Below are 26,734 nucleotides of genomic sequence, written 5' to 3' on the forward strand. Positions count from 1 at the left end.
CTGCCATTCAGCTGATATAAGCGAAAAGTAAAAAATCAAAACGCTCAAGAAAACAGACACAATTTTGGAATGATTAAAGATGTCTTTATAAAGTTTTTTTCAAGACTTCATTCTAAATACACAGAATAAAAAATGGTGTCAGCTCACTTGTAAGACACCAACCAGATTTTCCTTATACTGTCTCAAAATTTAAAGATCCATTTCCCCAGAGGGTGTGCAATGCATCATAAAATGGCCCTTTTTTGAGGGTGGGAGAGGAAGGGTTGGGCAGGATGGAATATTAAATTGTAACATGATAAACATGCAAGACTGTTATCCAATCTAGATAATTTATATACATTTCGATGACTTAGGAAAACAAAGCAATCATTTGTGACAAGCCTAAAAAGCTTGACATATTTAACATACTTAGGAACTTTTTTTGTGTGGTGGGAATTCTCTAGTTGTATCATGTGGGCCTTTTGAAAGTAACAAACAGAAGGCCAGTCTGTTGCAAGTTTGCTGCTGAACATCACATTCCACCCTAAGAAAACACAAGGTGGATTGGATCGGGGGTGGATACCTTACCTTAGCACAGAAGGAAAAAGTATGTCAGTGCAAAGTATGGACTAAACTGCTTTCAGGAAAAAAGTTGTAAAAATTGATACAGGTTGGAAAAGGGAATTTTCATTCCTGGCTTGGAGTCCTCCCAATTTAAGGCAGAACCCATCCACTCCAATTTCTGCAGTTTAAAACTTTCTCTACTTATTTAGTTTTCTCCTCTGAGTTCAACCGCTGCTGGATTCGTTTGGCATAACTTTGTGCCATGGAGTTAATGATAGATAGGATGAAGTAACACACCATGACAACGACCAACTTTTCAAACATCCAGGACAACCAGTTTTCTCCCTGTAGAAATAAATGCAGAACAATGCAATGAAAAAGGCTTCATTAGTTCAGTAGTAAAAAGAGGATCATCTATAATGCTTTAAGGAAAATAATGAAAACCTGAAGTGTGTAACTTACAAAACCTAAAGAATTAACAATGAAAAGTAAGCAACCGCAGCTACTCTGAAATCTCCATTCCTGTCCTTTTTACACCCAACTATCAAGATTTCACTTTGTTGGATGTAAAATCAGTGTTGAATCATATAGTTTAGAATGGGGTGAGTGTGAGGTTAGCTCTTCTACTAGGACCTAAGAATAAACTCTGATTAAACTCAACTCTGAAGTCGCCATGCAGATACTCATGAGTATTGTCAGGACAGTTAAATATTTCTGTTCCAGTATTAGGAGCTGTTTTTAAAACACACAAATGTATCTGTTTCTGATGTCATGTTTGGTCAACTGAGGGCAGCAAAGGTCCACAAGAAGGTGCAAGGCCATTAAAAAAACAGTGCTCCGGCCGGGCGCGGTGGCTCACGTCTGTAATCCCAGCACTTTAGGAGGCCAAGGCGGGCGGATCATCTGAGGTCAGGTTAGCCTGGCTAACATGGTGAAACCCTGTTTCTACTAAAATACAAAAAAGTAGCTGGTGTGGTGGCGCGTGCCTGGAATCGCAGCTACTTGGGAGGCTGAGGCAGGAGAATCGCTTGAACCCGGGAGGTGGAGGTTGCAGTGAGCCAACATCGCGCCATTGCACTCCAACTTGGGCAACGAGAGCGAAACTCCGTCTCAAAAAAACCCAAAGAAAACAAAAAATGAACCAAACCAAACAAAACAAAACTGTGCTTCCCTCGAGTTTCCCATTTCAGGTTATTGCTTACTCATCCTCTTCTAGTCATTTCCCTTTGCCTCAGAATCGTTTACAGAAAAGACAGTCTAAGTTTTAAAGTTCAGCTATGGTAAGAGCCTTGGTTTATTAAAAAATTATCATTTTCCCACGGGTGAAAAGAAAAATAGAGTGAAAATCAAAGGGAGATATTCAAGTCACCTCAGTAAGTCTAATACTTTGTTATGCTGTAAGTTTTAACTTTTTAATCCACTTGGGAAGTATATCTACCAAATACATCATTTAAGATCAAGGCAACAACTCATTCTATGTAACAGAACCATTACTTTCCATTGGCTCTACCCTTGTTTTTGGGAGAAGATGTACAGAAGTTACACTTTCTAGTTTAAGACAAAGACAAATTTCCCAGCAGAGCATACACAGACACTCAACTTCTGTCAAGGACACTGGCAAACCAACCTCACTTACTTGCCTAAAAATGTGAGTGAGAGCTGTGAATGTAATTTCAGCCCGAAACTTCCCAGAGGGGAGAAGAAACCGGATTAAAGTCTTACCTGTGGTGTGCCCATTTCGCTTTTGTGGTGAAGCTTCTGCCGTTGAGCCTCCAGGTACTCCTGAAATGGCTTCTGCAGAGATGGACCTATGCCGGGGACAGCACTGGAAGCAGGGTACAGTAGCCCAAAGAAAAAGACACATTTGGGAAGAAAAGCAGGAAAAACGTTAAAGAAAATGCACTTACCACCTGGACTCAAAAGGCAGGGATTGGATAGGAGAGGAATAAAATATAAAAATCAGAGAACTGCTGAAATTCTGTGAGCTCTTTTTAGTTAAAAAAAAAAAATTTACTTCTTCTAACAACCCGTTAAAAAGCAAAATCTCTCCCACCAACGTGTCTGGGAGAAACCAAGAGCTGTAAATCAGGAACCGCTTCCAGCAAAAGAGTTAGTCCTCAGAGTAAGGCCAGCTCAGCTGATACCGTACTCTGGTGTGGCACAAAGAATAAAATGAATGACTTCTCAGAAGTCCCACATTTATCACCACCAGTTCCTGTAAGAACTGGTTTGAACCAATTAATAAGGAAATGACTTATGCTTGTGTCATCCCTAGTTAAAAAAGAAACTGCCCGCCCTCTCTCTGACTTGTCCCCTCTTCTCAGAGGGGGCGGTCTTTCTCAATCTAAGTCCTTATTAGGACAATCTGTGCGTCATCCTTATCCAAAAAGAATGCATTAGCAAGCTTGGGAGGCACCTCCCACTAGTCAGAAGTCAGTGATTAACAAAGGAACAAAGAAGGAACTATGAACTTTGAATCCTTTCATGGTTTATGGTAGACGGTTTGCACAGAAACTCCAGTACATTAGTAACAACTTGTTCTGAGATGATTGGGATAGTGATCTTTGATAAATTTATGTACTGGGAGCTCCTTCTCACCCAGAATACATGGAGGCAGTGCTGTTAAACCGGTTTGGCAACTGTAGCTAACAGGCTCCTGTTTTAGACATGCTTGCAGGCGTTTTTAAAAACGGTAGCTTGGGGCAACTTAGAAAAATCAAACATCTCTATTTTCTGTACCTTTTAGTTTCTTATCTGTCACATAGGGCTAAGGATATAAATAAGTTCAAACTCTTTCTTAGAGCCAGCCAAAGAGATTCCAATATGTACTTGCAACACTGCCTAATGCTTGTCCTATTAAGTATACTGACTCAAATTCACTTCACTTCTTTTTTTTTTTTTTTTTTTTTTTTTTGAGACAGAGTCTCGCTCTGTCCCCCAGGCGGGAGTGCAGTGGCGCGATCTCGGCTCACTGCAACCTCCACCTCCCGGGTTCAAGTGATTCTCCTGCCTCAGTCTCCCAAGTAGCTGGGATTACAGTCGCCCTCCACGACGCTCAGCTAATCTTTGTATTTTTGTAGAGACGGGATTTCACCATGTTGCCCAGGCTGGTCTCGAACTCCTGACTTCAAGTAATCTGCCCGCCTTGGCCTCCCAAAATGCTGGGATTACAGGTGTGAGCCAGGACGCCTGGCCTCACTTCACATTTTTTTTTTTTTTTTTTTTTTTGAGACACAGTCTTGCTCTGTTGCCCAGGCTGGAGTGCAGTGGTGCGATCTCGGCTCACTGCAACCTCTGCCTACCGGGTTCAAGCAATTCTCCGCCTTAGCCTCCCAACTAGCTGGGATTACAGGCGCTTGTCACCATGCCTGGCTAATTTTTTTGTATTTTTAGTAGAGATGGGGTTTCACCATCTTGGCCAGGCTGATCTTGAACTCCTGACCTCGTGATCTCCCTGCCTCAGCCTCCCAAAGTGCTGGGATTACAGGTGTGAGCCACCACGCCTGGCCTTCACTTCTTTTCTAGAACAATTCCTTGCTGCTTTTTATAACAAAAAGCAGGAATAGAAGAGTTTTTACTATTATATTTTATCAGATGCTAACATATCCCTAACTTGTGGCTGATTCTTTTCTTTAATCCTATTTATCAGTCACCAAATACTTAATTGATTCCTTTTGCTGGGAAAAAAGCCAAAAAAAACCAAACTGCCCACAAGGAACTTAAAATCAATTATGGGGATTTGGATTCAAAACATAGGCAGATGCGCACACACACACGAACTGATCTGTGAACAAAATAATTTACAATTCAATATTAAAGTTTTTGGTACAGAAGATACATACTGAAGGAATTGGAGGGAGAAAAGAGAGATCAGTGAGGGGTGAAGTTGTTAAAAAGGTCCTTTAGGCCATGTAAGGTGGCTCACGCTTGTAATCTCAGCACTTTGGGAGGCCAAGGAGTTCAATACCATCCTGGGAAACATGCTGAAACCCTGTCTCTACAAAAAATACAAAAATGAGCTGAGGATGGTGGCATGTGCCTGTAGTCCCCGCTACTCAGGAGGCTACAGTGAGAGCCCAGGAAGCTCAGGGCTGCACTGTACTCCAGCCTCGGTGACAGAGACCCTGCCTCAAAAAGAAAGATTCTTTAATGAATACTGAAGGATGTACAAAAGGCCTGAACAGACATATATAATAAATGTGAATACTGCACTGATCAGACCAGAAGACCTGTGACAGACATCAAAGATGCTGTGAACAATCGAGAGAACTCATTACCTTCAGACTAGCCTCTCACTGAGCCACCGCTCCTGGCCCTGACTTTTAAGTGGACTTGTATTAGGAAGGCAGACTAGTAATCTTTCCTTATATATTACAGGTGGGAATGCAAATAGCTCATCCATTTAGACTAGAAATAAATGACATGAATATAACAAATATAAACCCGTCTCTACTAAAAATACAAAATTAGCCAGGCGTGGTGGCACATGCGTAGAATCCCAGCTACTAGTGAGGCTGAGGCAGGAGAATCTCTTGAACCTGGGAGGCAGAGGTTGCAGTGAGCCGAGATCATGCCACTGCACTCCAGCCTGGGCAACAAGAGTGAAACTCTGTCTCAAAAAAAAAAAAAAAAAAAAAGCAAAGAAAACTGCTATTTATAAGAACTTTCCTTTTCATAAATCAATTTTTTCACTTTAACAGTACTCTGGCCAGGTGCAGTGGCTCACGCACGTAATTGCAGCACCAGGGGAGGCTGAGGTGGGCGGATCACGAGGTCAGGAGTTCGAGACCAGCCTGGCCAACACAGCGAAACCCTGTCTCTACTAAAAATACAAAAATTAGCTAGGTGTGGTGGCACACACCTGTAATCCCAGCTACTCGGGAGGCTGAGGCAGAAGAATCGCTTGAACCCAGGAGGTGGAGGTTGCAGTGAGCTGAGACCATGCCATTGCAATCCAGCCTGGGCGACAGGGTGAGACTCTGTCTCAAAAAAAAAAAAAAAAAAAAAAAAAAGCAAAAAAAACAAAACAGCCTGGCCAACATGGTGAAACCCTGTCTCTACCAAAAAGACAAAAATTAGGCCAGCCGTGGTGGTTCACACCTGTAATCCTAGCACTTTGGGAGGCCGAGCCGGGTGGATCACCTGAGGTCAGGAGTTCAAGACCAGCCTGGCCAACATGGTGAAACCCTGTCTCTACCAAAAAGACAAAAATTAGACCAGCCGCGGTGGTTCACGCCTGTAATCCTAGCACTTTGGGAGGCCGAGGCGGGTGGATCACCTGAGGTCAGGAGTTCAAGACCAGCCTGACCAACATGGTGAAACTCCATCTCTACTAAAATACAAAAATTAGCCAGGCATGATGGCGAGTGCCTGCAATCCTAGCTACTCGAGGGGCTAAGATGGGAGAATCGCTTGAACCCAGGAGACGGTGGTTGCGGTGAGCCCAGATCGTACCACTCCACTCCAGCCTGGGCAGCTCAGCAAGACTCTGTCTCAAAAAAAAAAAGAAAAAAATTAGCTGGGCTTGGTGGCAGATGTCTGTAATCCCAGCTACTTGGGAGGCTGAGATGGGACAATCGCTTCAACTCGGGAGACGGTGGTTGCAGTGAGCCCAGATCGCACCACTCCACTCCAGCCTGGGCAGCTGAGCGAGACTTCGTCTCAAAACAAAAAAAAACAAAAAAACAAACCCCCCACCCCCCCCCCCCCAAAAAAAAACAGAAGTAGCCAGGCATGGTGGCACGTGCCTGTAATCTCAGCTACTAATGGGGGCTGAGGCAGGAGGATCCGCTTGAACCTGGGAGGCGGAGGTTGCAGTGAGCCGAGATCATGCCACTGCACTCTACCCTGGGCAACAGAGTGAGACTCCGTCTCAAACAAAAACAAAAACAAGGCCGGCTGCAGTGGTTCACGCCTGTAATCCCAGCATTTTGGGAGGCTAAGGCGGCGGATCACTTTAGGTCAGGAGTTTGAGACCAGCCTGGCCAATATGGTGAAACCCCGTCTCTACTAAAAATACAAAAAATTAGCCAGGTTTGGTGGCGGGTGCCTGTAATCCCAGCTACTCGGGGGGCTGAGGCAGGAGAATTGCTTGAATCCGGGAGGTGGAGGTTGCAGTGCGCCATTGTCCTCCAGCCTGGGGAAAAAGAGGGAAACTCCGTCTCAAAACAAAACAAAAACAAAAACAAAAACGAAAATAAAAAACAGTACTCTAAGTTGTCATTTAAATCTACCAGGGATAGCCATAGTCAAGCCATTATTTAAGAGAAAATTAAGAACCAAGACCCAAATGTTAGAAAGAGTATAATGTTTTTGTTGTTTAGGGGAATGAGGAAGGGACTGGAAATAATAATTCCAGATTCCCTTCAAAATAATTTGAAAAGGTAAATAATTTGCCATTGTAAGTCCATTAAGAGATACACTTTATGTACCCATAATAATTTTAAAAAGAGATACACTTTAGCTGATAAATACATTTTAGCTGATAGAGTACATCACATGATGTGTATTCACACGATGTATAATTTATCTTGAGGATAACGCTGAGATTAATATACCAATTTGTTATATGTCTCTGTAGGTTTCCATGAAAGACTAAGAAAACAGTTGAAAACAGACAAGAGGTTAAAAGTTTTATTTATTATTATTATTATTTTTCTTTTTATATTTTGTAGAGATGGAGTCTCACTATATTGCCCAGGTGGGTCTCAAATTCCTGGCCTCAAAAGATCCTCCCACCTTGGTTTACCAAACTGTCATCAAAATTTTAGTTACTTCTGTTTTTCATTTCTCTACCTCTACAATGGCTTAGGCTACTGATGCCTCAGCTTCAACAAAGTACTCTTATACTATAGTTTGCTTAATTATCACTAAAGCTATTTTAGTAACGGACTAGATAAAAATAGAAATCACAGCCCTCACTCTTTTTTTTTTTTTTTTTTGAGACGGAGTCTCACTCTGTCACCCAGGCTGGAGTGCAGTGGCACGATCTCGGCTCACCGCAACCTCCACCTCCCGGGTTCAAGCGATTCTTCTGCCTCAGCCTCCCGAGTAGCTGGGATTACAGGCCCGTGCCACCATACCCAGCTAATTTTTGTATTTTTAGTAAAGATGGGGTTTCACCATGTTAGTCAGGCTGGTCTCGAACTCCTGACCTTGTGATCCGCCCGCCTTGGCCTCCCAAAGTGCTGGGATTACAGGAGTGAGCCACCGTGCCCAGCCAAAGCTCTCACTCTTAACATGCATTTAAGGAAAACAATAATGCCAGCTCTAAATCTCGTCCGTCAAGTTATTCTCAAGCAGCAGACCAGAAGCAAGAGTCCATTCTGACATTTAAGATTAACTTAAAGTGCACACACGGGGTGGGAGTAATAATTTGCAACACAGTTCAAAGGCTTTCTATAGTTGGTTTAGGAAATACCCTAAATGCCATTCTCCCTAAGCCATTACATTCTTGCAACCCTGTGCACCTTGCTAAAGATGCTAATCTCATCCCATAGTTAAATTGGGGAAGTCCTCCAATTTGCCCTTAAGCTCTGATTAAATTCAAAGAATTACAATTTCGACCAGGTGTGGTGGTTCATGCCTGTAATCACAGCACTTTGGGAGGCCGAGGCGGGCAAATCACCTGAGGTCAGGAGTTCGAGACCAGCCTGGCCAACATGGTGAAACCCTGTCTCTACTACTACCAAAAAAAAAAAAAAAAAAAAAAAAATAGCCAGGCACGGTGGTGGGCGTCCGTAATCCCAGCTACTCGGGAGGCTGAGGCAGGAGAATCACTTGAACCCGGGAGGCGAAGGCTACAGTGAGCCAAGATTGTGCCACTGCACTCCAGCCTGGGCGACAGAGCAAGACTCTGTCTCAAAACAAAACAAAACAAACAATTACAATTTTGTGACATAGAAGAACATAAAGTAGGAGAACAAACAGACATAGAACTATTTTTTCAGTCAACTGCAGGACTAAAATATACCTAAACTAGCTATGTAAGTAGGTACTTGCTCTAGGTGAGAAAGCCTTAGAAAAACAAAAAAAGAAGTAGGTTGGGCACCATGGCTCAGGAGTTCGAGACCAGCCTGGGCAACATGGCGAAATCTTATCTCTACTAAAAATATAAAAAAATTAGCCAGGCGTGGTGGCACGTGCCTGTAGTCCCAGCTACTTGGGAGGCTGAGGCACGAGAACTGCTTGAACATGGGAGGTGGAGGTTGCAATGAGCCGAGATTGCACCCCAGTCTAGGTGACAAAAACAAACAAAAAAAGTTGATCTCATTTGCTTTTCCTTGCTGTGAACCTTGAACATAGTGCGTAGAAAAATCTTAGTGGGTAGTAGTATCTTCATATTTTTATTTCTGGCACAAGCATAACAACAAATATAAGATTAAAAAAAATTTTTCCACCGGGCATGGTGGCGCATGCCTGTAGTCCCAGCTAATTTGGAGGCTGAGCAGGAGGCTCTCTTGAGCCCGGGAGTTGGGATGGAGGCTTAGTAAGCTATAATCACACCTGTGAATAGCCACTGCATTCCAGCCTGGGTAAAATAGTGAGATCCTGTCTCCGAAACAAACAAACACATTTGCAACAAATGATGCTAGTGGCGATTTTTACACTTTTGTTATTGTTAACTTCTGTTAAAAAAAAAAAAAAAAAAAACTCAGAGGCTGGGCGCGGTGGCTCACGCCTATAATCCCAGCACTTTGGGAGGCTGAGGCGGGCAGATCACCTGAGGTCAGCAGTTCAAGACTAGCCTGGCCAACATGGTGAAACCCCGTCTCTACTAAAAATACAAAAATTAGCTGGGCATAGTGGCAGGCGTCTGTAAACCCAGCTACTCGGGAGGCTGAGGCAGGAAAATCGCTTGAACCCGGGGGGCAGAAGTTGCAGCGAGCCAAGATCGCACCATTGCACTCCAGCCTGGGTGACAAGAGCAAGACTTCATCTCAAAAAAAACAAAACAAACAAACAAACAAAAACCTCAGGAATGCAAATAAATTTTTTTTTTATTTAAAGAAAAAAACACAGACTCGAAACCTACTCAGGGCTCAAAATTGGTTTCATGGGAACAATATTTTCCCATGCTTACATACCTAGAATCTGTTAAACAGACCTAAGACAAACTTCTTGGCAAGCTTAAATATCGTTAAAAAAAAAAAAAAAAAAAAAAAAAAATCCATTCAAAATAACATTTGGGCAAAATTCTGCCAAGAGCCCTTGCCAAATTGTAAACAAAATCTATTATTTTTCTATGGTTTTTAATATATATGTTACTCTGCTTCTGGAAATCACTTATGTGACAAGAAATCTGTATTTTAGGTTGGGTGTGATGGGTCATGCTTGTAATCCCACCACTTTGGGAGGCTGAGGCAGGAGGACTTGAGGCCAAGAGTTTGAGATCAGCCTGGGCAACATAGTGAGATCCCTGTCTCTACAAAAGTTTAAAAAAGTAGCTGGGTGTGATGGCAAGTGCCTGTAGTCCTAGCTATTCAAGAGGCTGAGATGGGAGGATCCTGTGAGCCTAGAAGTTCAAGGTTAAAGTAAGCTAGGATTGAACCACTGCACTCCAGCCTTGGTGAAAGAGCAAGACCCTGTCTCTCTCTCAATAAATCAATAGATTAGATAGATAGACAATAAATAAATAAGATCTGAAATCTGGCCAGACAGGATAGGGTGGCTCATGCGAGTAATCCGAGCACTTTGGGAGGCTGAGGTGGGAGGACTGCTTGAGTCTAAGAATTCAAGATCAGCTTGGGCAACATAGTAAGACTCCTGTCTCTACACCCACACACAAAATTAACCAGGTGTGGTGCACACCTGTAGTCCTAGTTACTCAAGAGGCTGAGTGGGGAGGACTGCTTGAGCCCTCCTAGGAGGTCGAGGCTGTAGTGATCCAAAATCACACCACTACACTCCAGCCTGGGCTACAGAGGGAGAACCTGTCTCTTAAAACACAAACAAAAAAGATTGATTCACTTTGTTGTTTAGCCCTATTTACAGAGGGTATACTTAAAGTCTAAGCAGTTGAAGTCTCTAAGCCTAAGAATATTTTACCAGCAAAATAAAGTAAATTTTTTATTTAATATAGGCTCTGCTCCTTTCTCAAATACTTTTTTTGAGGATCTCAGCATTAATATGAGCATATAGGTTATATTTACCCTACTGAAAAACATTCTGACATAAATTCTAGTAAGGAGGCGACAGCCTCTTTACAAAGAGTAATAAGCCTTTTGTCTTAGAAAAAAGTCTGGGCACAACAGTTTTTTACCTTTATTTTATTGTTTGTGCTGGGTTAGTATTCCCTCTGATGATTAATCACAAAGTCTAAAGAATCTCAGGGTGTCATAAGTCAGATCCCTGAAAGCTTATAAATGAAAACAAAAATTTTTTCAGGAGAAGATTCAGGTCAGGGTACTATAAAAAGGAAAGGGTGCTCGGCTTGGTGGCTCACTGTAATCCCAGCACTTTGGGAGGCCAAGGTGGGAGGATCACTTGAGCCTATGAGCCTGGGCAATATAGTGAGACCTCATCTCTACAAAAAATTTAAAAATTGGCTGAGCATGCTGGCATGTGACAGGAGGTGGGAGGATCACTTGAGCCTGGGTGGCAGAGATTGCTCCAGCCTGGGCAACAGAGCTAGCCCCTGTCCCCGCCCCCACCAAATCTGGATAGCCCAACTTCAGGAGACTGAAAACCTGTGCCCAGAGTTATAAAATTTAATTATGTTCTAAATGAACATCAGGGTCTTTAGAATTTTCTTGATTGAATGAGGACCACTGTATGTAAATCAATACATCAAATTTATCCTCTGACCCCAGAGAATTCTATCAATTGAGATTTGGCCCAGGAGCACAGGAGTAGACTCCTATATAGAAAATGATCCTGTTCTAACTGAAGCCAACAACCGCCTCTTCTGCTGAAGAGACTGAATTTTACATTTAAGGCACTAGTAGGATACACTTTCAGGAATGAAATTAAAGCCCTTCCCTATCCTACTCCCATTACAAGCTGATCTGTTATATGTACAAAAGAGGCAAAGAGGGTGTGGGAGAAGATGAGCAACAAGACAGCCTAGCAATTCCCTTTCTCGGTAACCGTCTTGTAAATAATTCTCCATCTTCAGAAATGTGCACATTTTAGTCAAACATTATAGAGTTAAATTTTCCTTCCTACCCCAGGCAGTGATCTAAACAGGCTTAACGGCTAGTATTTTAATGAGTTGTCATTTCCTGTCTGATAAAGATTCTCACAGTATTTAACCACCAGTTTCCCTGGGGACCAACCAATACTAGAGCTCTATTCATAGTGACTCAGAATGGACCTCAGACTTTTGCCCTTATTCAAAAATGACAGATTGCCCACGACATGAAACTGCCTTTCCTAGTAAGGTAGACTGCTCGGAAAAGGGTGGGGGAGTTTATCATGCAATCTTTCTGAAGAAGCCAAAGGCCATCATGCTGACTCATTAATATTTACAGCCTTTCAGCCTTTTATTAATCCAGAATAAGTAAATGAACAGGTGCTAACTGAAAATAAACTCATATTTAACCTAGTAAAAAAGGATCTAGTTATCCTCTGTGACTGGAATGAAAGTGTTATTATCTTAACCATTTAACTGAATAGAACACATGAATCTTTTTGTTTTGTTTTGTTTTTGGAGACGGAGTCTGGCTCTATCACCCATGATGGAGTGCAGTGGCGCAATCTCGGCTCACCACAACCTTCACCTCCGGGCTTCAAGCGATTCTCCTGCCTCAATCCCCTGAGTAGCTGGGATTACAGGTGTGCGTCACTACACCCTGCTAGTTTTTGTATTTTTAGTAGAGACAGGGTTTCACCATGTTGTCCAGGCTGGTCTCAAACTCCTGACCTTAAGTGATCCACCTGCCTTGACCTCCCAAAATGCTGGGATTACAGGCATGAGCCTCTGTGCCTGGCTGAGTATATGAATCTTTGAAGCTGATACTGTAAGAAAAAACTGGTAACTGATGTATTCTACTTGTTTTGGATCTGAAATGTGATAGCCCCCTAATCATGTTTCTTTACATCCAGGATCTTGGAATGGCACCCCAACATAAAATAAATTCAGGATGAAAATCACACATTATACTAGAAAATCTAGGGCTTTCTCATATATACAAGTTTGGACTGACAGTCTCTGGCACCTTCTAAAATTCGTTGTGATTTGACCCCAGGATCTGGGATTAAAACATCTTGAATTTCATTCACATCTGTGCCCTTTCAAATGATTAAAACCTCTTTTGTACTTAAGTTAGTCCATTGTACTTGGAGTGGTATTATGAACACATGACACCATGGGTTTCTTTCTGGCTGTGTAGAAGGAAGACCATGCCTTCTCCAGGTGTATTTTATCAGGTATATTGTTTCTACTGCCTTACAGCATATTTTATCACAAAATAATCTGCAATTGCCCTAGCTTTTGGAGATTTAGCATTATTTTCTGTAAGAATCAGACTGGAGGTTAGACCTCCTTCTCATTAGCAGCTACTCTTTGAAATAAGCTAACATTAAAGAGAAGCTCTAGAGAACAAAACCTCATTTCAGAATGCAGACTTGAGCAGTGGGAGAAACGCAGGCATTTGTGCTGATGAATGTGGCCAGAGCTAAAGGAGTGGTCTATAAGAACTAGGTAAAACTGATTGGTTGCCAAAACAAAAGTCTGTTAAAAATCAACTGATTGCATTTATAGAAAATGACAGACTGGTGGCAGCTTTTTTTTTTTTTTTTTAAAAGAGGTTGTGTCTCTTGCCTCAGCCTCCCAAGTAGCTGGAACTACAGGCGACTGGCACTGCACCTGGCCCCAGTGGCAGCTTTTTTTTGGGAACAGGATCTTGCTCTGTCACCCACGCAAGAGTGCAATGGCACAAACACGGCTCACTGCAGCCTTGACCTCCCAGGCTCAAGCAATCTTCCTGCCTCAACCTTCTGAGTAGCTGGGGCCACAATAGCTAATTTTTAAATTTTTTCCTAGAGATGGGGTCTTGTCATGTTGCCCAGGCTGGTCTCAAACTTCTGGGCTCAAGCAATCCTGCCTCAGCCTCCCAAAGTTCTAAGATTACAGGTGTGAGTGGGCCTGGTGGCAGCTTTTTATAGTGACAGATCTGCACTGGCTTGAAGACTCACTGAGTTCTTAAACTTAAAAATCAGGCCGGTACGGCGGCTCATGCCTGTAATCCCAGCACTTTGGGAGGCCGAGGCCTCCTGAGGTCAGGAGTTCGAGACCAGCCTGGCCAACATGGTGAAACCCCGTCTCTACTAAAAATACAAAAAACTTAGCTGGGTGTGGTGGCAGGTGCCTGTAATCCCAGCTACTCAGGAGGCTGAGGCAGGAGAATTGCTTGAACCGGGAGGCAGAGGTTGCAGTAAGCCGAGATAATGCCACTGCACTCCAGCCTGGGCAACACAGTGAGACTCTGTCTCAAAAAAAACAAAAAAGTAGGCTGGGCACAGTGGCTCATGCCTGTAATCTCAGCACTCTGGGAGGCCGAGGTGGCTGGATCATGAGGTCAGGAGTTCAAGACCAGCCTGGCCAATATGGTGAAACCCCGACTCTAGTAAAAATACAAAAATTAGCTGGGCATGGTGGTGCACGCCTGTAGTCTCAGCTGCTTCGGAGGCTGAGGCAGAAGAATTGCTTGAACCCAGGAGGCAGAGGTTGCGGTGAGCTGAGATCACGCCACTGCACTCCAGGCTGGGCGACAGAGCAAGACTTGGTCTCAAAAAACAAACAAAAAAACCAAAAAAGTGACAGTATTGGCAGGACACAGTGGCTCATGCCTATAACCCCAGCATTTGGGGAGGCTGACATAGGAGGATCGCTTGAGCCCAGGAGTTCAAGATTAGCCTGGGCAACATAGCGAGACCCTGTCTCAAAAAAGAAAAAAAAAGTGACAGTATTGATGGAAATTCAATCTCACTTAAAAAAAATTATGATCTCTGTCCTCAAGGAACTCTACCTAGAAGGATGCTGGGAGAGGGGAAAAAATGCACTTAAATGTACACTACAGAAACCAGTAGGTTTTTCATTAAAAGTAACCACAGTAGTAACTAGCTACAGCTGCACACAGGTGGATGCACGTGTGCACAGGAGAATAGACAGAATTCATGCTGCATCCCTACCAAATTCACACAGCAGCTGTTTGAAACTGGTGCTCTAGTCTAAATTTCCAACTTCCAGCAAATAACCTCACTGGCTTCCAGAGTGCTCCCTCCGGAATGTCCCCCTTCTCTGCCTCAAAACATCTTGGAGTCTTCACTCCAGTTTTCAAGAAAGAACTGGTTCATGAGGATAATCAATCCACTCCAGATTGATCCTATCTCAACCATCTCTTATCATGTATATGAATTTAACTTCTCTGTAATAGTACCTCACGGGTTTTGTTATGGATATGAAATGAATATTTATGTAAAGCATCTGGCACAGTGGGTGCTTACTGAATGTTAATTTCCTTCCCACATCCTTCCCTTTCTTCATTTGTATTTTCTACCTCTAGCATTTTACTAGAGTTTTCCCCTCAGCCTAAAATACACACTGGTCCCTCCTATTTAATGAATGAATTAATTCATCTGGTCAACAAATATTTACAAAACAATTAAAATGTGTCAGACATGACTTTGGCTTGACCTTTCCTCTAGCCCACAATTCCATGTAATCCAGTATATTTGGGTTTTAATTTTCATCATGCTACTAAAATGCTCCATTAAATAGTAACTTCCAAATACAATGCACCCATTTCTCATCTAACAGTCTAACTCCAGAACTCCTGTTTTAACCTTTATGCAGTCTCCCAATATCCATAACAAACATATAGAAAGGTTAAGTGTCAAAGGAGAAGGATATATAAACTACCACAGACATGAAGAGAAAGGGGTTTTCCCAAGCTGCAGAAAGAGGTTATGTTAGACTGTATAACTGAGTCTCAGCAGCTGGGGTTTAAACCCTATGTTAAGCCTTAAATTCTATCCTTTTGTCAGATAATACAAATGTTGGGGTACCACACTTCCACAACTTTTTCTGATTATTTTCAATGATCAAAGTCAAAAAGAATCAAATACATGGACCATTTTATACTTTAAAATGAAAGGACAGATTTTCTTTCTGTAGAAGAAAAAGTCCAGGCCCACGTAGCTCATTCTGACCACTTTCCATAGAGTGAGGAATAAGAAACAGCATTCGGATTCAAGCACTTAATTACTCACTGGTTAAAATGATCTCTCTTGCCACAGGCAAGCCTGACTCTGAGGTCAAGCATCAAGTTAGCTCAGAAATAGGAGACAGCAAAGAAGAGCATGGAACATTCTGTATCTGGTAAAAAGTCCCTGTTCCAGCCAACACCATCCCCCAGCCCTCAAGTTCAATGATTGAGTTATGGAAACTTTTCTTGTGTGGTAAAACTGGGGACTTTGTCTTCCAATAAGACCCTGGCAATATGACAATAAGCCAATGTTCTGCATATGGTTTGCTGCGAGTCATATGCTTAATGTTATTTTCTGGGAATTCACATCCCCTATTTGGTGAGAATATGGGAACATGTCATTTTAATCATAACTTTAAAAGTTAGATTTGGTTATGCTCTTTAAGAAATATGTACAGGTCTCTCCCTTTGGAGAAAGTCTAAAATTAAATAAAAATTAGTATTAAATCATAATTAAAAAAAAAAGGGCTGGGCACGGTGGCTCATACCTGTAATCCCAGCACTTTGGGAGGCCAAGGCAGGCGGATCACGAGGTCAGGAGTTTGAGACCAGCCTGGCCAACATGGTGAAATCATGTCTCTACTAAAGACACAAAAATTAGCCAGGCATGGTGGCAGGTGCCTGTAATCCCAGCTACTTGGGAGAATCGCTTGAACACAGGAGGCAGAGGTTGCAGTGGGCCGAGATTGCGCCACAGCACTGCAGCCTGGGCAATAGAACAAAACTCTGTCAAAAAAAAAAAAAAAAAAAAAAAAATCACGACTAACATAATGCCTTTTGAGCTAGAAGTTCCCTAGTTCTTTGGTTCTATCACCTGACTTTGGGTCTCGCCATGTTGACCAGGCTGGTCTCAAATTTCTGAGAATTCAACCGATCCATCTGCCTCGGCCTCCCAAAGTGCTAGGATTATAGGTGTGAGCCACCATGCCAAGCCAATTTTTTTTTCGTTTTTTTTTTTTGAGATGGAGTCTTGCTCTGTCACCCAGGCTGGAGTGAAGTGGCGCAATCTCGGCTCACTACAATTTCCACCTCCTGGGTTCAAGCGATTCTCCCACCTTAGCCTCTTGAGTACCTGGGACTACAGGCACCCATCACCACGCTTGGCTAATTTTTGTATTTTTAGTAGAGATGGGGTTTCACCATGTTGGCCAGGCTGGTCTTGAACTCCTGACCTCAGGTGATCCGCCCACCTCGGCCTCCCAAAGTGCTGGGATTACAGGCGTGAGCCACTGCGCCTGGTCCCTTTTTTTTTTCTTCTTAGAAGGAGTCTCCCTCTGTCACCGAGGCTGGAGTGCACTGGCACGATCTTGGCTCACTGCAATCTCCATCTCCTGGGTTCAAGTGATTCTCCTGTCTTAGCCTCCCGAGTAGCTGGGATTACAGACGCCCACCCCCATGCCCGGCTAATTTTTCGTATTTTTAGTAGAGATGAGGTTTCATCAGGTCGCCCAGGCTGGTCTCAAACTCCTGACCACAGGTGATACACCTGCCTTGGCCTCCCAAAGTGCTGGGGTTATAGATGTGAGCCATCATGCCCGGCCCTAGCCAAAAGATTTTTGATACCCTTTTTTTTTTTTTTTTTTTTTTTTTTGAGTTGGAGTCTCGCTGTGTCACCCAGGCTGGAGTGCAGTGGTGTGATCTCAGCTCACTGCAAGCTCTGCCTCCTGGGTTCAAGTGATTCTCCTGCCTCAGCCTGAGTAGCTGGGATGACAGGTGCCTGCCACCATGCCCGGCTAATTTTTGTATGTTTAGTGGAGACGGGGTTTCACCAGTTGGCCAGCATGGTCTCGAATTCCTGACCTCAGGTGATCCGCCCAAAGTGCTGGGATTACAGGCGTGAGCCTCTGCACCCAGCCTGGGATTCATTTTTCATTCTTCCTTGCCTTATTATCTCATAATTTTATTTTAAATTTGAACTGCTGCTGGCTTTTTTCTTGCTTGTCTTTTGATTTTGTTCTCTACCATAACAAGTTATCTCTCCTTTATTTGTGACTGCAAGGTTTTAAATATCCTTCAAAAGACTGCATTCTGAAGTTTACTAATTTAGTTTGATGATTTGCTATAATATTCAGGGATTTTTTTTTTTTTTGAGGCAGAGTCTCGCTCTGTCACCCAGGTTGGAGTGCAGTGGCATGATCTTGGCTCACTGCATGATCTGCCTCCCGGGTTCACGTCATTCTCTTGCCTCAGCCTCCCAAGTAGCTGAGACTACAGGCGCCCGCCACCACACCCGGGTAATTTTTTTTTGTATTTTTAGTAGAGGCGGGGTTTCACCATGTTAGCCAGGATGGTCTTGATCTCCTGAGCTCATGATCCGCCCGCCTCAGCCTCCCAAAGTGCTGGGATTACAGGTGTGAGCCACCGCCCCCGGCCCGAATTTTTTTTTTTTTTTTTTGAGACAGAGTCTCACTGTCACCCAGGCTGGAGTGCAGTGGTGTGATCTTGGCTCACTGCAACCTCTGCCTCCCAGGTTCGGGCGATTCTCCTACCTCAGCCTCCCAAGTAGCTGAGATTACAGGCATGCGGCACCACGCCCGGCTAATTTTTGTATTTTTAGTAGAGATGGGGGTCTTACCATGTTGGCCAGCCTGGTCTCAAACTCCTGACCTCAAATGATCTACCTGCCTTGGCCTCCCAAAGTGCTAGGATTACAGGCGTGAGCCACCATGCCTGGCACATTCAGGGTTTTAACAGTGTGAAGGGGAGAACTAACAATTAAAGGAGAATGTTTATTTTCTTTCTTCCTTTCTTTTTTTCAAGAATCAGGGTCTCACTCTGTCGCCTAGGATGGAGCACAGTAGTATGATCATGGTTCACTGCAGCCTCAACCTCCTGCCTCAAACAATTTTTCCACCTCAGCCTCTTGGGTAGCAGGGACTACAGGCGGGTACCACCATGCCCAACTAATTTGTTAGTGCATTTTTTTGTAGAGACAGACAGGGTCTTAGTATGTTTCCAGGCTAGTCCTGAATTCCTGGCTTCAAATGATCTAAAGGAGAATGTTTCTACAGCAGGTTAGAGACAATATATCTAGTGAGGAAATCCAGCTGTTCACCTCCTCTTTTCTGAAATAAAGTACTAATCTATTAATTATGATATGAAATAACATATTTGGGTCTACTAAAAATTTGTTCTCTTTATTGAACTTAATCTCCATTTTAGGTTTGGTGAGGCTACTTATTAATTTTCATTTGAACACTTGTATTTAAAAGCATTTCTGGCCGGGCATGGTGGCTCACACCTGTAATCCCAGCACTTTGGGGGGCCAAGGCAGGTGGATCACTTGAGGTCAGGAGTTCGAGACAAAGACTAAAAGGATACCCTTTGGGATCTGATAATAAAGCTTTACTAGCATCTGCTGAGTCTAATTATTTATACTGTTTAATATATTATCTAGAAAAGAATGGTCGGGCACAGTGGCTCACTCTTGTAATTCCAGCACTTTGGGAGGCTGAGGTGGGCGGATCACCTGAGGTCAAGAGCTTGAGATTAGCCTGGCCAATATGGTGGAACCCCATCTCTACTAAAAATATAAAAATTAACCAGGCATGGTGGTGCACGCCTGTAATCCCAGTTACTTGGGAGGCTGAGGCAGGAAAATCACTTGAACCCAGGAGGCGGAGGTTGCAGTGAGCCGAGACTGTGCCACTGCACCCCAGCCTGGGCGACAGAGCAAAACTCCATCTCAAAAAAGGCCAGGTGCAGTGGCTCACACCTGTAATCCTAGCACTTTGGGAGTCTGAGGCGGGTGGATCACCTGAGGTCAGGAGTTCGAGACCAGCCTGACCAACATGGAGAAACCCCGTCCCTACTAAAAATAAAAAATTAGCTGGGCATGATGGCACATGCCTGTAATCCCAGCTGCTCAGGAGGCTGAGTCAGGAGAATTGCTTGAACCCAGGAAGCGGAGGTTGCGGTGAGTTGAGATCCAAGATCGCACCATTGCACTCCAGCCTGGGCAACGACAGTGAAACTCCGCCTCAAAAAAAAAAAAAAAAAAGAAAAGAAAAGTGGCTGAGGTAATCCCTGTAGACAGTGCTAGGAAAATGATAAGGACATCAGGACATTCCAACATCTGTCTCCTGAAAATAATTTTTCAAATACGACACAACTCATTTAATTCAATACAAATCTGAATCCAGTAGGTCTTGAATATTTTAGCATAACTATATTCAAAACCATCTTATCTTTAAGAGTAAAGGATCACTGGAATTTTTTGAGGGGCCATGCTAGTGAGGTTTAAAATAAATTACTGACTTTGAAAGACGTAAGATAGGTCAGGTGCAGTGGCTCACGCCTGTAATCCCAGCACTTTTGGAGGCTGAGGCAGACGGATCATGAGGTCAGGAGATTGAGACCATTGTGGCTAACACAGTGAAATCCTGTCTCTATTAACAATACAAAAAATTAGCCAGGCATGGAGGCGGGCGCCTGTAGTCCCAGCTACTGGGGGCTGAGGCAGGAGAATGGCGTGAACCCAGGCGGCGGAGCTTGCAGTGAGTCGAGATCGCGCCACTGCACTCCAGCCTGGGCGACACAGCGAGACTCCGTCACCAAAAAAAAAAAAAAAAAAAAAAAAGAAAGAAAGAAAGATTCAAGATATTCTGACTTAACTACATTGGCCTAAGCTTAAAGGCATTTCTATTTACCATAGATAAATAATATAATTTCATAAAAACTCTAAAGGCTGGGGAAATAGAAGAATCTGGGCTATACCAATGATTTTCTAATTTGTACTGGTCATGTGTTCATTTATTCAGCAGATTTACCAAGCATCTGCTATATGTCAGTCAAGACGCCAGGTCCAGTGGACATAACAGTAAACAAAAATAGACACAATCTTTGCCTTTGAGAAGCTTACAGGTTAACAGTAAAAAGACAGTAATCACACACTCCTACAAACATAAGTGTAACAATATAAGTGCATGTAGTATACGTTGCTGTGAAGAAAGGCCCCTGGTAAAGATGGTATTAGATCAAGTCAGGGAATGCTTTCTGAGAATGCAATGGCTAAAATCTAAAGGACACTATTTAGGCCAGTGATTCTCAATGAGGGTGGTGGTCTGTTCCCCATGTGACATTTGGCAATGTCTGAGACATTTGTGATTGTCATGATTGGGAGGTACTAGTAGCATGCAGTGAGTAGAGGAGGAAGATGATGCTACATCTCTTATAATGCACAGGACGGTTCCCCATAACAAGTAATTATCTGGTCTTAAAAAAGTCAATAGTGCCAAGGTTGAGATATCTTGAACTAGGCAAAGAGAAAAGCACAAGCAAAGATCAGTGGTGGGAGACTCAAATATGGACAAAGTAGTTTGAGCAGAGAAAACTAGAGGGGACAGATAACATAGAGCGGGCTTATAAACCCTGGTAAGGAGTTTTGGCTTTATCTAAAGAATGAAGGGAAAAACAAGTAAGTGAAGGGTTTCAAGAAGAGGAGGAGAAAGGGAGTGAAGACAGTGGTGATGATATGCTCAGATTAAAATTTCAAAAAGGTTACTGACTGCAATATGGTGAACAGATTGGAAGAGAGTGAAACTGGATATATCGGTAGATGAAACAAGTAGCTAAGTAATTTAAATTCCTAGAAACTCCAAAGGCTGGGGAAACAGAAGGTACTTGTGGTAAGGATGCAGGAGTAGCTGAAAAACTTCTTTCTATAAACGTTCAGTATAGGAAAAGAACAAATAATGCATGGTGTTACATGCACTGCGCTCTGCAGTCTCAAGGTAGAGTAGTAGTGTCTAAGAATAAATGAAATGTTTTCCTTACATTTAAAAAATAAGGGGTTGGGAGCAGGGGCTCACGCCTGTAATCCCAGCACTTTGGGAGGCTGAGATGGGCGGATCACCAGGTCAGGAGTTTGAGACCAGCCTGACCAATGTGGTGAAACCCTAACTCTACTAAAAATACAAAAATTAGCCGGGTGTGGTGGCGCACACCTGTAATCCCAGCTACTCAGGAGGCTGATGCAGAAGAATTGCTTTAACCTGGGAGGCGGAGGTTGTAGTGAGCTGAGATTGCACCACCGCACTCCAGCCTGGAGCAAGACTCTGTCTCAAAAACAACAACAACAACAACAAACAAAAACATAAGGGAAGGCCAGGCATGGTGGCTCATGCCAGTAATCCCAACACTTTGGAAGGCTGAGGTGGGAGGACTACTTGAAACCAGGAGTTTTGACACGAGCCTGGGCAGCAAGGCGAGACTGTCTCTACAAAAATAAATAAATAAATAAATAAAAAATAAGGGACAAGAATGTTTTTTGTCTTTATGTGATATATGGTCACATATAAAATACTTTATTTGTAAGGATTCAGGCAGCAAAAAACTAGAGTAAATTTAATTTTAATTTTAAAGGTAAATTTTAGTGTACAAGTTATAATCCACACTGATAAGCTCAGGAATTAATGAAACTAATGACTGGCTCCACTGAGTACAATCTCAAGAATATATTTTTTCCTTATTAAAGCTGAACTAGCAAATATTAAAGACTGTTTTATTACAAAACATAGAAAAGAATGAATATATATATGACTAAAAAAACCAATAGTCACAAACTCAACATCAAGTGGCATTTTTTTTTTAAATAGCAAAAATTTCCATAAATGTTTGCTCTGTAAGTGGCTTTTAAGATAAAGATTTACATTAAAACTAAACAAGGGCACTTAAACTTGACGCTTTTCCACCGTGGGGCAGTTGTACTACTGAATGAAAAGAAAACCTCTCCCCTATAATAATGAATTAAAAACCTAACAACTTTTGGTTATATTGCAATTTATTTTATTTTTTTCTAATTTTTTTTTTTTTTTTGAGACGAAGTTTTGCTCTTCTTGCCCAGGCTGGAGTGCAATGACGCCATCTCGGCTCACCGCAACCTCTGCCTCCCTAGTAGCTGGGATTACGGGCATGTGCCACCACGCCTGCCTAATTTTGTATTTTTAGTAGAGATGGGGTTTCTCCATGTTGGTCAGGCTGGTCTTGAACTCCCGACCTCAGGTGATCCACCCGCCTTGGCCTCCCAAAGTGCTGGGATTACAGGCATCAGCAACTGTGCCTGGCCAGTTTAGCCTTTTAAAATAACCTAATTTTTCTCTAGTGAAGTAATAGAGACCTGACAAATTTTGTTAATATTATGCCATCTAACATAACTTAATGAAATACTAAATTTTCTTTTTTTTTGAGATGGAGTCTTGCTCTGTCACCCAGGCTGGAGTGCAATGGCATGATCTTGGCTCACTGCAACCTCTGCCTCCCAGGTTCAAGTGATTCTCCTGCCTGTGCCTCCTGAGCAGCTGGGACTATAGGTGCCCGCCACCATGGCCGGCTAGGTTTTGTATAAAATACTAAAATTTTATGTATGATTTATATTTGCATTAAATGCAGCTGTGTATCTGGCATCTAATTTGGCCAAAAATCACAGCATTGTACTAAAGCACCATTAAACTGCAATGATATACACATATCTTTTATATAAAGAGAGTTTCTTATTTCTTTGGTGAGGCTACAGATTCAAACCCCAAAGCTTCTTTTAAACCCAGAATTATATGACTTGATAGATGTCTGGTTTACAATTAAACAGGGATAATGTGAGCTTTATCTTTCCCTACTATAGAACAAGAAAGTGTTCTTCATTTACTAATAATAGCAAGTTATTTTTGCTCGTCAAAAAATAAAGAACTATGTCAAAAATTCTATTTCAATTCAGTCTTGTACACATTTACTCCCATTTAAAGGGTATATTAATATTAGTCCTTAAAGAATTACTTACCCAATGAAAGCCACCATTTGCTCCACTATGTGCTTGCTGAATGTTATTATAACAAAAATTTTCTGTGAAGAAAACACCAGTTAAAATAAATTATTTAGTCATCAAAAAACCAACATAAATTCACAATTCTGGTAATAGTCTAAAGAGGTAAGATTGTGCCCCTAATTGCAATTTTTAAATTTCTTTAAAAATAAAATATAACATTTCCATCCTGTCCAACATGGTGAAACCCCGTCTCTACTAAAAATACAAAATTAGCTGGGCGTGGTGATGTACGCCTGTAGTCCCAGCTACTTGGGAGGCTGAGGCAGGAGAATTGCTTGAACCCAGGAGGCAGAGGTGGCAGTGAGCCAGGATTGCACCACTGCACTCCAGCCTGATGACAGAGTGAGGAGACTCCATACCAAAAACAATAATAATAATAATAAAATACAATAAAAGAAAAATAAAATTAAAAAAAGATAACATTTAATTCAAATATTATCAACTTTGTATTCCTTTTTTTTTCTTTTTTTGAGACAGAGTTTCACTCTTGTTGCCCAAGCTGGAGTGAAATGGCGTGATCTCAACTCACTGCAACTTCCACCTCCCAGGTTCAAGCAATTCTCCTGTCTCAGCCTCCCAAAGTACCTGGGATTACAGGGATGCGCTCCCATGCCCAGCTAATTTTTTTTTTGTATTTTTAGTAGAGACTGTGTTTCTCCATGTCGGTCAGGCTGGTCTTGAACTCCCAATCTCAGGTGATCCATCTGCCTCAGCCTCCCAAAGTGCTGGGATTACAGGCATGAGCCATTGCGCCCGGCTCTTTTTTTTTTTTTCTTTCTTTTTTTTTTTTGTTTGAGACAGAGTCTCCTTCTGTTGCCCAGGCTGGAGTGCAGTGGCGCCATCTTGGCTCACTACAACCTCCGCCTCCCAGGGTCAAGCGATTCTCCTACCTCAGCCTCTCAAGTAGCTGGGATTACAGGTGCACGACACCACGCCTGGCAAATTTTGGTGTTTTTAGCAGAGATGGGGTTTCACCATGCTGGCCAGGAGGCCAACATGGTCTCGAACTCCTGACCTGGTGATCCACCTGCCTCAGCCTCCCAAAGTGCTGGGACTACAGGCACCCGCCACCATGCCCGTCTAATTTTTTGTATTTTTAGTAGAGACGGGGTTTCACCATGTTAGCCAGGATGGTCTCGATCTCCTGATCTCGTGATCCACCCACCTCAGCCTCCCAAAGTGCTGGGATTACAGGCGTGAGCTACCGCACCCAGCCAACAGTAGTCTTCTTTTTAACCACTCACTATGAGTCTCAGGAACCTGGACAGGTTAGACTAATGTACATTATTTCTGGCAAGAAGACTAATAAGGCAAAGGTATACAATTGGTGTGTGAATATTATGAAGCTAGCAAGGCTATTATTACAGATAATTTGTGAAGAAAAGCAGGGGGTCTATACCAAAAACCAGTTATTTAGAGCTATAAATCTTCTATTAATCAACAGAGCTAGTAGTTCTTGCCTTTCAGTGATTTCATCACCATGAACTTTCCCTACTATCATTTCTTAACAATCAAAATAAGCCAATGCCTAAATAATTGCACAATTTCAATGCAAAACAGCAAAACAAGATTTTCTTTTTGTATGTAGCAGCTTGAAAAGTCACTGTTCTGAGTTAGACAAAAAATGTGTCACACATTTAAGAACATATGTCTTAGTCTTTCAGGCTGGAGGTCTGAGTGGGAATTCTACAAAATAAATAAAAGGCACAGACCACGGAAGAGCCCTCTTAACCACACGCATAGAAGAAACAAAGGAAAGGGTAGAGGAGGAAAAAAGATATGGGAGGGAGGAACTAATTGTGCTAGAATGAACAAAGATGGAACCATCTATAAAAGAAGTCCTTCATTGGAAAGAAGAATCTTTTTTTTTTTTTTGAGACGGAGTCTCGCTCTGTTGCCCAGGCTGGAGTGCAGTGGCTCAATCTGGGCTCACTGCAAGCTCCGCTTCCCGGGTTCACGTCATTCTCCTGCCTCAGCCTCCCGAGTAGCTGGGACTACAGGCGCCTGCCACCATGCCCAGCTAATTTTTTTGTATTTTTTTAGTAGAGACGGGGTTTCACCGTGTTAGCCAGGATGGTCTCGATCTCCTGACCTCGTGATCCGCCTGCCTCGGCCTCCCAAAGTGCTGGGATTACAGGCGTGAGCCACCGCACCCGGCCAGAAAGAAAAATCTTAAGACAGATTCAGTTATTAAATATTGAGTGCCTACTATCTGCCGGACGCTATTCTAGGCATTATAATACATCAGTGAACCAACAGACAAAAATCTCTGCCCTCCTGGGCGTTTAAATACTGTGTGTGTGTGCCAGTGAGTGTGAAGGTAGAGAGATAATAAAGAACAATAAGTAAGTTAAATGGTACATGAAATAACAAAATGAGTATGTTGTCTTTCTTCATTATTTAGGACAAAGGTAATGTCTCTAAGGATACTACTTTAAAAAATTTTTCTAAAAAGATACTCTTCTCATGCCTTTTCCTATCTAAGGATACTTCTACAGACAGAGGACTTGACTCTGTGCAGTGGAAGAGGAAATCTGATCTAACATTATAGGTAGATTGATTTGAATCTTTTAGGGGAAGGTTAATAGGAAGACATCAATAAAAATAGCAATATTTATTAAAGAAGGTTGTCTAATTTTAAGCTGAGGAAAAAGGCAAGAAAGAAAAGCAGACGAGGAGACAGGTTTACTATTAGGGTAGAAAAAAATCGGTGTGTGTGTGGCTTTCCCACTATTATTTCAGAATGGTTAAAATGTTTATATTACTAATATTGTTTACCCATAGAATGAGAAATGTTTGTTACCCTAAGCTACATCTAGATGTACATCAAGTGACATGCCTTTACAAAGTATGTCACTATGATACGATGGAACACAGCAAACACATCCCACGGTCTTAGTTTAGTGAAGGAACTTAGATTCTTTCCTTTCAGAAACATAAATGGATTTTAGCTTTCTTTTTCTTTTTTGCTTCCACATAGATACAGGGAACGAGCTGTATCTTTACGGAGCTTGGCTGGATTCTAGGGCCTTAGGCAAGTATTTTACCTTTTCTAACACAGTTCCCTCATCTATGAAATGTGGTTAATAATGACCCCTCAGGATTGTCTGCCATGAGATAACTACTGCAAATTACCTTGCACAGGTCCTGATCAATAGCAGGC

The 26,734-nt window shown here is 42.5% G+C and overlaps 1 protein-coding gene across 4 annotated transcripts in view; it reads right to left on the bottom strand.

The window, feature by feature from the left end:
- Positions 1-62: 62 nt before the first annotated feature.
- VMP1 (vacuole membrane protein 1) overlaps positions 63-26,734 on the bottom strand; it is a 139,617-nt gene continuing 112,945 nt past the window's right edge. For all 4 annotated transcript variants that reach the window (XM_055257860.2, XM_055257861.2, XM_055257862.2 and 1 more), the window contains 3 exons: positions 23,527-23,588; positions 2,266-2,368; positions 63-888 (listed from right to left, as the gene is read on the bottom strand). In XM_055257860.2, coding sequence (XP_055113835.1) covers positions 745-888; positions 2,266-2,368; positions 23,527-23,588 — 309 coding nt within the window. In that variant the 3' untranslated portion in view covers positions 63-744. The remainder of the gene's footprint in view (positions 889-2,265; positions 2,369-23,526; positions 23,589-26,734) is intronic.

Source organism: Symphalangus syndactylus, chromosome 20, assembly GCF_028878055.3.
Source record: "Symphalangus syndactylus isolate Jambi chromosome 20, NHGRI_mSymSyn1-v2.1_pri, whole genome shotgun sequence".
Classification (NCBI taxonomy): Eukaryota; Metazoa; Chordata; class Mammalia; order Primates; family Hylobatidae; genus Symphalangus; species Symphalangus syndactylus.